The sequence below is a fragment of the Mauremys mutica genome, chromosome 2 (assembly GCF_020497125.1).
Source record: "Mauremys mutica isolate MM-2020 ecotype Southern chromosome 2, ASM2049712v1, whole genome shotgun sequence".
NCBI lineage: Eukaryota > Metazoa > Chordata > Testudines > Geoemydidae > Mauremys > Mauremys mutica.
Window position 1 is genome coordinate 267830097 of NC_059073.1, and position 13470 is coordinate 267843566.

General features: G+C 36.4%; 1 protein-coding gene across 10 annotated transcripts in view; it reads right to left on the minus strand.

The window, feature by feature from the left end:
* Positions 1 to 13470, minus strand: part of PARD3 (par-3 family cell polarity regulator) — a 648875-nt gene that overhangs the window by 10003 nt on the left and 625402 nt on the right. For all 10 annotated transcript variants that reach the window (XM_045004634.1, XM_045004629.1, XM_045004631.1 and 7 more), the window contains one exon: positions 9259 to 9379. In XM_045004634.1, coding sequence (XP_044860569.1) covers positions 9259 to 9379 — 121 coding nt within the window. The remainder of the gene's footprint in view (positions 1 to 9258; positions 9380 to 13470) is intronic.

Sequence of the window (13470 nt, forward strand, 5' to 3'; positions counted from 1 at the left end):
CTATTTTACTTGTTAGTAGAAGATTATAGTGTACGAGAATCAGTTTGAAAGCATAAAACGGAAAATGACTAGTACAGGGAAGCATATGAAAGAGAGCCCATGATACAATAATGGTGCCTACTTTAGGGATAGATTTACTCTCAGAAAGCCTCAATACAAATATTTATAACAAAAAAACCCTTAAAAGAAATGAGTGATGATATGGCAATAAACTCACAGTGTCATAAACAGGAAACTCACTGAGATAAACAAACTCCACCGAATATACATATATAATAATTCACACAGACAAATTTCCTTACAAAATTGACAGACAGAAATGAAGAGAAGAGCATTTCACTTCTTCTACAGTGCAATTTTGCCAATTTTCCTGACTTTAGTGTCAATCTTGTAATATTCTGCATTTTACTTAATGCCCTATATTATGGAGGCAATGATTATATGAGAATTTCAACGTTCATTTAATAAAAAAGAGTAAGAGTCTAGCCATTCTGGTTACAGGATGATTAAAGAGAAAAGCTTGAAATTGCAATGCAGTAGCATCATAAACATTCAATAACCAGAAGGGAAATAACCTTTTCCCCACATATTATTCATGTTTATTTTTTAAAAAATCGTGATTTTAAGCCAATCTCATGATTTCTGGGGACCCGATTCATTATTTTTGAATGCATGGGGTTGGTAAAACTGTTTGGTGTAAACAGTTATACATGTGCATGCGCGCGCACACACACACACACACACACACATTAATATAAACAAAGTAACCATGGAAACATCACTAAAATGATAGATGCTTTAGAAATGTTCATAGGTTATGGTACCAGCTGTCAAAAATGGGTGTTTAAAGTTAGACACTTAAATCTGCATTAGACACCTTAATACCAGTTTAAGACTCTAAAGTGTGCCTCTGTATGGGTGAAGGTATGTGGGGTATTAAAGCATCAGGCCCATGAACAGTTTCTGAGTGGTCTATGCATGGATTCATAGTCACCCAAGTTTGAAAATTGCACTCTATGGTCAACATTTTCAAGCTGAGGTGTCTTAAGGAAGGCACCTAAATCAACTTACCTGACTTTTAAGAAGTGACAAGCGCCTGCAACTCCTATTAAAGTCATGTGGAGTCAATTTTGCTCAATGCATCTGAGAAGCAGGCCAGTTATTTATTTGCCTAATAGTACATCTACACGGTAATTAAAATCCCGCAGTTGGCCAGGCTCCAGGGCTCAGGCAGTGTAGATGCTCGGCCTGGGCTCTAGGACCCTGCAAGGTGGGAGGGTCCCACAGCTTGGGTTGCAGCCCAAGCCCAAATGTCTACACTGCAATTAAACTGCCCCTTAACTCGAGCCCCATGAGCCCAAGTTCGTTGGCAGGGGGCAGCTGTGGGTGTCTAATTGAAATGTAGACATACCCTCAGTGATTGCCTTTAGATCTGTCCATTTGTAAATGTTGGTTATAGAATGGATTCAGGTCTGAATTTAGGCATCCAAAGTATGAAAAGAAATAGTTAATGAAAACCTTATATATCATTGATGTGATGTCACAACAAAGATCTACCAAATTTGCTCCTTTTACTTAACTTGATAAGAGAACTTCAAATCTATACACAAAGTCTTCTCTTTGTAAATGATTAACTGAGAAAAACATATTTAAAAGTGTTGCCACAATACTAAAATTTAGTTTACAGGTAAAATGTATCTTCTAAAGGAAATTTGTATGTTAGGATTTGTCAGTTTAATTTCAGCCCCAAAAACATAACACATATGCACATAATTTATGTTACTACAAAAATACACACCAAGAATAAAGGAAAACCTCCATGGTGAAAAAATTTAATGTCTTGCAACACAAACCATGCACTTGGAACACAGCACAAAAACATATTAACACCTGTACAAACAGGGTACTGCAAAGAAAAGTATAATTATAATAATTCTTTGAAGCTATCAGACAAACCTAGCAACAGCTCTTAGTGCAAATTGCAAAGAACTCTGTCCTTGTTTGTGATGAGATGTATGACAAGCATTGACCTTTTAAACCAAAAAGTGGTCAAGGCTGCAACAACAACCAAGGCTGAATTATACAAATAAATGTATGTTAAAGTCTTCAACAATACATTTAAATGATAATAATAGCTATCCCACTCAGCATCGTTAAACCGAATACAAGATACTCATCTTGTAAAATGAAAACTCAACATGAAGGTGTGACGTGTATGAAATTAAACAGCTCTATTCTTAAATAGATATTAATTTAATACCTGGCTTGGGGAAGTTACACATTTCTATAACTTCACTTATGGTATTAAACTAGTAAAACTAAGATATTATTTTTCATGGAATGCGTTGAAATCATTAATCATCTGGGCCATATTGTATCCTTCACTACCACCAACAGCGGGAGGGAGGTTCTAGTGAACCCCAGCCTGGGGAGAGTGTAGAAGGCAGGCATACTGCCCCTCAGCAGCATTCTCCCCTTTACTGCAGAAGTCTGTCCATGGAGTTCAGGATACTATCCATGGAACTATCCCATCTCCAAACCTGTGGGTCTTTTGTGGGTAAGTTAATGTGGACTTCTTCAGTTTCCCTCTCTGCAGGTTGGAATCCACACCCTTTAGGGCAGCAGTAGATACCATGATTATGTGGTTCCTGTAGGAGATGAACTATCACAGAAATAGAGAGGGAAAGTTTGTGTATGTGCATGCATGCATATTAGAGAGAGAGAGAGAGAGAGAGAGAGAGAACACATATGAGGGGAATCCTGGATCCAAGGCCTCTGAAGATTTTGGGGAATCCACTAGCTTAGGAGATGGAACTCACAGTACCACCTACTGTCCAGGGTGAAAGAATTCAGAGAAACTTTGAGTTAAAACTTGCAGAATTTCCTTGCACCTATCTAAAAACTAAAAGAGCTAATAGTTCTTTATTATTTTCTCAATTAAAAAAGTCGCCATTAATTATTTGAATAAATTTGCTTAACTTTTCTAGAACAGGCTTCATAGTTTAACCCAAAAGTTGCAGCAAGCTCATGGCCAGTTTGTAGGCTTAAGGCAATAAAAACTTTTGACGTACCTATGTTCAGTAGAATTAGAAATAGATAAGATTCCATGACCTTGCCTGCTTTATGTAAAGATATGCTTGACACAGATTAAATGTAATCAATTAACTATGGGTCTCAAAATGTACAATATCATCAAACATTCTATGGATCTAGAGATGTCCTTGAGGAGTATTTTTACCTCCATCTTTTTGTTTACATTGCTACAGGGAACAGAAGATATAGCAATATTCCCTGTAAATAATTGCCAGCAGGGGTTTTATTCAAACACCATGTAATAAGCAAATTCCATCTCTTTGTATACTTCCTCTATGGAGTACACACAGAAAACTGAAAAGCATTAGAGTGATGTGGGATTAAGATTCTGACTTTATGTATCACTGCAGATGGAAAAATAATAGTCACTATGGCACAGACCAACCACTGTACTTTCAGAAATATGAAATTCTATCCTTTCTATTTATATGAATTCCATTCTATAAGCGATAAATATATTGAAATACAAAATGCAATAATTGCATTTTTTTAAATCTGCCACCTTCATTTCATGTGGGATAAATGAGAATTGCATAATTTGAACTAGAAATAAATACCTTTCAAATATAAGATTTTTAAGATGGAACCTAAATCTTTACAAGGAAGGTATGATATTGTATTAATTCCCTTAATGGTTGACACAGAGAATTACATACAAATGAAGGGAAGGAGTCTGTGGGCAGGACCACCTACATGGCTATGGTTCTCTCTCTGGATTTTGGGGAAAGAAAAAACATTGTTTGGCTTTTAATGCATATAGTTGTTAATTCTTTTACATTTTGATCAGGGCTCTTACATCTTGGGCTAAAAATTCTTACACAAGATCTTATATCATAAGCCAATTTTAAGATCACTTTAAAACTCTGAATATTTAAATTCTCATTCTCCTTTAAGTGATGAACCTATTTCTGCATAATTTACAGCAACCTGTCCTTTAGTACTTCCTGTTTATCTTCCACGTCTTTGCTTCAACATTGACTGTCGTGTTTTCCCAGTCAGAAATAGTGCTAAGGTGCAGTTGCAACTGCAGATACTCCTAAAAACCTGACCTTTCTTGTTTTGCATGGTTGGGTAAGTTGTTCAAATTATTCTAGGTCTTATCTTCTAGGAATGAGCTATTAAGTCCCTATGACTTCGCATAAGGTGTAAGAATTGCTTGTAGGGATAAGAGGATAGCAAAAAGTGACCGAAAGGATAAGGTTTCCATTATGTCTGCTTTAGAAACAGGGAAAAGGCCTGTGTTGGAATAAAGCAACAGAGAAGAGAGTATAGTCTCTGATTTTGTAGTGAGAACTTCCAAAGACCTGTTATACCAATCTATACTTCGTTAGATTGTTAAATGTTTTTCAGCATTTACCTTATGGAACTATGCAGTGATTTATCTTTTTCAAAATTCAGTGTCCAATTAAAATCCCTTACCCAGAACAGTGGTGATATATTTACTTTTGGCTAAATTAACTGTTGCTTTAAAAAATAAAGGATCTTTATTTGGTGCATAAATATTTAGGACTAAATTCTGTCTAACTGCAATCTCTCATGATACCAATATTCTGCAGATTGAATAATTCAATTAGATGAGTGACTGGAAGGGAATGTTTTTGTGAATGGAAGATGCAATGCTCCTTTTTTAACATCAGTTTTTGTGTGAAAAGGAGTTTTTAATGCTTTTTGGGTGGTAGGTGTGTTTCTGGGAGCAGGGCTGGGAAGCAGTGCACTATTTTCAATTGATTCAATATCCTTTTTTCTTTTAATTGGGTGGTTCAATCCCCTGACATTTAAGGCTATAATACTTAGCTGCTGTGTTTTTGTTATTGAAGGTGGGGATCAGTTAATTAAGATGTGACTAGACAAAAATACATTAAATACAAGATATAGAAGAAATTATAGCCCAAATCCCATAACCCCAGCATTGGTTCAAAGAAAGATGAGTCTCAGCAGACCTAATACTTACACCATGGAAAAGAACAAAAAAAACCCCCAGTCACACGACGTTGGCACTGAACTGAAATATCAATACAAAATGACTTTTGAGGGAAAATATGACCTAGCACCACCAAACATCTTAAATTTTAACTGATATAGAATGATGCCATAGCTGACTCCGAATGTAGACTGATCCCTCTGCATGTCCACTGCTATTTATTTACAAATATAAATTACACCTTTATTACACCAAATACTGGCTTGATTTCTTGCCAACAGGATAACAATGGCTTGTTCATATCCCTGTGTTACTTTTCCACTTCAGCTGTGTACTGTCACGTATATGTTGTGCATCTAATGCAATTGTGAATCTCCTGGTAATTCTCTTTCTCTCTCTCAAACACAAATAAATGGTTAGGGACAAAAAAAATAAGCAGTTCATTAGAAATTTAACTGTTTCAAATTCCTTCAACAAAACTATGAGCTGATAGAAAAATTACTTTGGACTTTAGTGGACTCTGGATGTTAAAAAAAAAAAAAAAAAAAAAAAGCTTAATCATTGTTAATGAAGTGAGAGTGGTTGAACAAATCAATACATCGTTCAAATGACCTTGAGCAAATTTTTATAATTGCACCTTGCTATTTTAATATATCTCCTCAGGTACAGGCTGGGCACTTCCCAGCTACAGAGCAGTAAATATGACCTGATGGGACCCTTCAATTAAAGGGATAGTTCAGACTCCATGCCCAGGCAGTCACCAGACTCTTTGCCAAGGGTATAATTCTGTGCCAATTTGATGCAGCTTTTGGTAATAAGGACACTTTCCCACTAAGCTCTGGCTGAGATTAAACTCATTTGACATAGGTAACTGAATTGTAGTATCTTTCGTTACTATCAACCCAAGGCAGATTGGAATAGATGACATAGACATGATAGTCTCTCTAAGGGCTTGTCTACACTTAATGGAGGATCGACGCTGCGGTGCTCACTGCCCATCGACTCCTGTTCTCCACCTGATCGAGAAGAGTAAGGGGAGTCGACAGGAGAGCGTCTCCCATCGACGTTGCATAGTATGGACCCGCAGTAAGTAGATCTAAGCTACGTTGATTTGAGTTATGCTATTCGCGTAACTCAAATTGCGTAGCTTAGATTGACTTTTTCCTTTAGTGCAGACAAGGCCTGTCATACTAGCCATCAAGCCCTTTGAATATCTTAATAGCCACAGGAGTTCTATCAGTACACATTGCACACACTCCAAAACACATTTTCATTTACTATTTTAAAGTAACCAGCAGTCCCATATCATATCATCACTTTGCTCCCTCTATTCCAGTCTCCCATCATCATGTTAATGAAAAATGCAAACTACTTATCATTTTATAGTGCACATGACTCTGCAGATGACAAGATTGGGTTTTTACTCTTTCTATCCAAATCAGGGCAAAGTTTACGTCAATCATATGGCTAAGGCACTTTTCTGGATTTAAAGCCTTTTGTCCATGGAAGCCCCATTTGTGTCACAAACCAGCTCTTTCAGACAAAAACATTTTTTTTTTTTTTTTTTTTAACAATGGTCCTCACACAGGTGCACTTTTCACTGCTATAGTTTATAGCCAACAGCTTACAGACACGAAGACTGAAAAGGAGTTTGACAAATGCATCTAAGTCTCCTCCTCTATATGTATAGTAAACTACTTGCACATTTTTGAAGTCATTGGTATTTAATAACACATCTGGATGCATTTTGAGAGGGTGCCCTTACAAACTCCATAATCTTAGACTAATATGTTGAAGATATACACACCGCTTAAGAGAGGAGTTTACGGTTCCTGAACACTAAAATGATTGCAAACTACAGAAATGGATGAGATCACTGTTTTATCCTTTCCTAGCACTGTGATCTTAGAAGGCTGAAGAACATGAAAGGAAAAAATAATTCCAAGTTACTCTGGACCAATTTTTTTAAAAGTACAGATATAATAAAAATCATGCAGCTAGTTACAGCTTTAACAACAGAGCAGCTCCGACAAAAGTAACAATAAGCTTCAGAATTAAAATTAATACATTAAGCAGAATTACAGTCACTTTGAGCTCATTTGCATGATCAGTAGAATGGGGAGTAAATGGAGAGATCCCAATTGTTTGAAAGAGAAAAAAAAGAAAGGTCAATGTTCTGACCCACAATTTAGGAAATTATTCCATTCCTAAGGTAATCAGCCTGTCATCCAAATAATTCCCTACTCACTCATTACTGGAAACTATAATACAAGCCAAGTTGTCTGTCTAAAGTTGCTATGGCATTTAGATATACAACAATTTGGCCCATGACCTTCAGTAGTTAAGTTCCCAAGTCTTCAAGAGTGCAAGTTTTTCTCATAAAACACTTTTCCCAAGAACTCTGCTCGATCTCTCATTCTGAGACTAAGAAACCGTGGATATTCATTGTGGACAAATACTCCCCATTCCCAACCTTTTATCTCCTAAAAATCTTACATTACAACAGAAATGGGGTATCAGATTATCTTCACCACTTCATATTAAAAACATCTGGTAACGAAAAAAAATAAAATGTGCACTTTATTTATTCTCTTTTTCCAACATGGGAAAGAAAAGCCTATACAGCGTTCTCAGCAGTTTTAGGTCATTTAAGGACACATTTACCTTTGTTCCTTTCCATGCTGCATGTTAAAATTTCAAATGGATGCATTAAAGAAGGACAAGGGCACAAAGGTTAAACTGTGTGTAAATGTGTCAGTTCTATATTCACCATCACAGACAAATAGAGATGATGTGCACATCTATGATTTTACCTATGTTATCCCAAATAACTATCATACTCAGTTAAATTTATCTCTGGGTATTTCCACATCAGCTTAGTGTACATTATATTACTACTAAATAGGTTTGGCAGAATTCAATTTTCATTTTTTTACAGTTTCAACAAATAATATTGATGTTTATTTTTATCTACTTAAATATAGATAATTGAGCAAAAGTATGGGTTTTAAGCCTTTTTTCTATTCTCTCTCTTTTCTTCTATTTTCTATTCTCCCCCTCCCCCCATTTTTATCTATTTAAATGTTCACAGTTGCAGGAAATTATGGGAGGGGGCAGTCAGATAATTATTTAATGACAGTAGATGTTCAGATTCAAAAAGTTAAAGTTTTATAACCATTAAAACACAAACTGTCAAAAATGTCAAAATATACAAAGTAAACAGCCTTAGAAATCAAACTCTAACAAGTTCTCAAGCAACACTTTCCTTACTTTGCCGATCTGTAAATTTCGATCATCATCAATGGAATTTTTTATCAATTTGTGTGTGTATGGTGAAATTAATGTTTACCAACATTTACCAATAAAATTCTAATCCTTCCAGGCCTAACAACAAGAATACCACACAATGTACAAGACTTTTCGAATTGTGATGTATTCTATTGGCTTCAAGATACAGTTGTTCTTTCCTGGAACAGGTTGGCAGCAAGCTCATTTTCTTTATTGTGACATTTTTAACAAAAAATAAACTAGAGAAAATATTTGCCACAGACATTTAAAGAATCCTAATTTAAGAACCATATCTGATTAAAAAACAAATTGACTGATTCAGTTATGGTAAACAAGGAAAGCATGTAGATTTACATAATTGTATCCCCTTGCTACATCAGCATGAACAGGATTTAAAAGATCAATTGGCATATGTACTTCTTTTTAGTGGGAAAATGCATGTAATTTTTTTCTTAAGGAAAAAATTAATCTCAACCCGTGATAATGCCTCACAAGGACCTTAATATTTTAGGCATTAATTTGATATATACACAGTCTTTCTGTCCAGTCCAGCTTGTATTTCATGAGTATATCCATATTGCAATGGAATCTTTCTAGTTTGAGGAGTGAAAAATTACCTTTTTATAGAAAATGTCCAGACAACTCCCCCTTCTTTAGGTACCAACTGAACTATAAATTAGTCCACAGTGATGAGAGACTGAGCTATGTTTTGTCACAGAGCAAATGATACCATTTACACAATGGACAGACGGCTGAGCATGATATAAAATGAAATTAGCAACAATGGACCACAGATGGAGATAAGAGAAAGGTCAGGAGTTAAAAGGTCAGAGGAGCTTGGATCTACATTGCTTTGTTGCATGCAGGATTAAAGACCACAGTTGAAATGGCTGTACTTAATGTACACTTGGGGGGAAGGGGGCATTGTCCAGTATATGGAGCATCTAGACACTCACCCATGGTTGTTCAAAACTATAGGTACGTCTGCGGTCTTCCACATCTTCATCTTGCTTTGCTTGCTGAAATTCTTGCCTCAGACGCTGTATCCGGTCATGATTGCTAGGAGTTGATCTGATGCTAAAAGAAGGAGGAGGTAAAGGATGAACAAACTTTAGAATCATAATCTGTGAAATATGTTTAGTAGGAAAATGGCAGCTTCTTGTGAAGTGACAGTACTTTAGAAGTAATGAAAGAATTTTAAAACAAGTTGCAGGCATTAAATAAAATGTTCTTCAGTTTGCTCTTATTATCAGTACTGTTTGCAGCTTTAAAAGAAATTTCAAACAGAATGAGAATAGTGAGGCTATTTTAAAATGCAATTTCTAAACTCATCAAAGAAATTGGCACTTCTACAGTTAATGTTACCATAGGGATTATAAAGTACAAAGAATATAGTCATTACCATCAGACAAACTTTTAGATTAAAAATTAGGAACATATAGAAAAACTGCCATAATGACTGCTAATATTTAATAAACTCACTCATCATTTAATCTATGGTACTGATGTCAGATCTTTAGTTCCATCAAATTAATTTATGATGTTTGGAAATCCTGTCTATACACAATTTGATTATTTTCTTCCAGTCAATAAGAACCTGTCATCCCTTAGTTCTGTTTCTAACAAGTCTTTTAAACTGATATTTTGATATCATTAAAAGGCTAATGGAAATGTAAAATTAAATCTACTTGACAGTTCAATATTCAAGAACACAACTGGGCCATAGGCTCACAAGAACACATTCAGGTTACAGGCTTGTTGACATCCTGTGACATTCCAGTATTCTGTGGAAGATTGAATGACATTATAGGGTTTTTTTTATGTACAGTCATACTCAGACTTGAACTATTTAAAACCATAAATTTTCCATAATGGCAGTAACAGGTAATCCCCCTCTCCATAGTACATTTTAAACTTGATTTATGTGAAACCATCATGAAATATGCACAGGAACGGCTAGTTTCATAAGGCAGATAGAAAAGTGGATATTCATTAATCTCATTGCCATTTTTCCAGCTTCTCCGATCTGCCCTTCTGTCCCCCTAACTTCTGTCATACTTCAGAGTTTTTGATGTGGGAATTGTAGGATGCCTGACAGACAATTTTTTTTTATTAAAGGCTAACCAGAAGCAATTCTTTCTCCATTTTAATCTCTTATTTTGGGGCTTTTAAACCCTGCATTTATTGCCTTCTGTTAAAAGTGCTGATGAAAAAATGTTCAGGTATTATTACATTGTTTCAAATGAGAAAGCTAAAGAGAAACAGTGGAGAATAATTCCATAGATTTGTAGATCTAGACACTGTACACAGAAAAAGCATAATGCATGCAAATCCCAGATCATCCCCTCCCTCAGGAAAAAAATCAGAGGGGGAAGAAATTCTGAAGTCTCACTTATAGAGTTTTCCCCACTCTATTCCCTCTGGTGGGAGGGACTTTAAGACTATAGATTTCTCAGATCATGTCACCCCCTAATCCTGTTGGAGCTGTACAGCTCTTGTCCAGGTTAATCTGTAGTGACACCATGCACTTTGACTTTTGGAACTGGCACAGTTCAATATAAGTAAAAAAATTTTGGGGGTATAGTTTACTGATTTTCAAAACTAGAGATTGTTACTATAACAAACAAGCAATATAGTAGCAGAGCATGTATAAAATGTAATGCATAATACATGCAGACTTGCTGACATGTTTTTAATTTTTAGGCTTTAAGAGGTAAGAATATTTTTTTGTTTGCAATACCATTTAGTTGTGGTAAAAAGAGATTAGCAAATAGCTCTAGTTAGGCCACTTGATGTACTTAAAATGATCAATGAATATGAGGGGGCTCATCAGTCAGGGGATATGGTTCATTTCAAACTCAGAAGAGATAACAGGGTAAGAGAGCCACTGAATGAGCTGAAGGGATTAGCCTGTTGGAGGCCCAGCAGGAAAGAGGGCATGACAATAAAGAGCCTACCTCTGTTTAATGGTAAGAAAAAGTACTGCAGTAAGGCAGTTTGTGCTAAAATGTTGAGACAATAAGCCAAAATAGAGTCCACAGATTAAATGGAACTGATGCATTCTATTGACCACAAAATGGGTGAAGGGGTTATTGTAGAAAACATATCGTAAAAGACTTTTGCTCATTCTATGGATGCTGTTAAAAACACTTCCATCAACAGTTGAATATTACACAAAATAATCAATAAAGATATTGTAAGGTATAATGGGTAAACCTCCTCCGGAACTCTATGCTCAGCAGGTTGGTCGTCTTTTCACTGGAATGAGATGGAGCAATGGAGGAGGACCCCAGGATTTATGAAGAACTTCTCCAAAAACTCTAAAAAGGATGAATTTATTCATAAGCGCACAAAGAAAATGTCAAGCTGACTTAAAGGAAACATTCAAGTTACTAATGGGTTTGACACAGATAGACAAGAAAAACCTTCCATATTTTTTTTTCTATTTTACCCCCTAACTGAAAAAGTGAGGGACAAAATCTAAAATTAGAAAATGGAGAGCGGTGGGGAATGGAGCTTTAGGGCTATTTCACTGAAAAATAGATCATTAAAGAACAAAATCACTTCAGTCTCCCAGCACAATTGCCACCCAAAATTCCTTGTGCTCAAAGAGTCACAAAGATATAGAATAAGTGAGATCAAGTGACCATATATTATTAAAAAAACCTTTACAAATATTAAGAGAGAAGGTGGGAAATTGGAGGGATGTTAGGTTAAAATAGGGAGGTGGCCTTAAGAAACCTTTAAGGGAGGACAGATTATTTGGGGAAGGAGGAGGTTGACGAGGAGCACATGTTGCCTCTTTTATTTTATTAACTGTTTTCATTCTCAGCCCTGCACTATGCTCCTTTCTTGAATCACTCCAGAGATCTCCTTGCCCATCATATCAGGTTTAAACTTCTCATTCTTGTCTTCAAGGCCCTGCACAACTCTACCGTGGCCTGACACCTGAGCTCTTGTTTCTTTCCACCTTTCCCCTCATTATTAATTCCACCATCAGCTCCTTTGTTTCCTTCACCCATTCCCATCTTGGCATGCTTCTATGCATAACATGACCAGTAGGCCATTAGAACACCCCACCCTCAACAAAAGCCTTCTTGAAAATTCAGTCATATCTTTCACAAGGAAGTGAAAAAACAAGAAGGAAATTAGATAAATGAAACGAAAACATAAAACCACACACACAAAACAACTGTTCTAAGATTACTTCTCTCCTGTGTCTCCTAGTGTGTGTTGTCTTATCTATGGCTGCCTTTTAGGCCTCAAGCTCCTTGGGGCAAGGACTGTCTTTATGTTAGTCTTGCAGAGCACTTAATGAATAAAAATAACCTAGCAAGTTCTCAGTCTGACAATACCAGTTTTGACTTGGTAAGTATGTCACTTGGATGGAGGACTTTAGCCACAGAAAGTACGCTAGGAGAGAGGCTTTGTTCCAGGCTGCTTAAAACTCTCCTCTGCAGGAGGAGACCTGTACAGAACCAGTACTGGTTGAGGATGGGTAACAGCCAGGCTTATTTATAAGCACTATATTACATTTCTGTTTGTGTTTTGCATTCATATGAACCCAAAATTTAAAAGTCAATTCAATCCAAACTGTCCAGAATTATCTATGGGGAGGAAGGAGTTTAACTTGAAACTTAGCCTTGGTTTATTTGAAATTTGGCATACATGAAGCTGGACTGAGTTTCAGCTTTGTATAAGCAGCAAAGAATCCTGTGGCACCTTATAGACTAACAGACGTTTTGCAGCATGAGCTTTCGTGGGTGAATACTCACTTCGTCGGATGCAAGTCCGTTGCATCCGACGAAGTGGGTATTCACCCACGAAAGCTCATGCTGCAAAACGTCTGTTAGTCTATAAGGTGCCACAGGATTCTTTGCTGCTTTTACAGACCCAGACTAACACGGGTAGCTTTGTATAGTAAACCAGCTATTGCCTAGTTTGTGCTTTTGTTGCAAACCTTTCACTCGGCTGCAATTTACTTCAAGGGAGGGTGCCCACAACTTCGCAGAAGACAATAAGCACCTCCCAGGATCAGGTACTTGTGGGAACCCAGTTTTTGTGAAGATAAATTACATTTCCTCTTGCTCCAATTACTAACAGTTCTAGAACAAAATCAAGAGGAAAGTTTTCAGGGCCAAACTCAGCCCTGGTGTAAGCCAGCACAA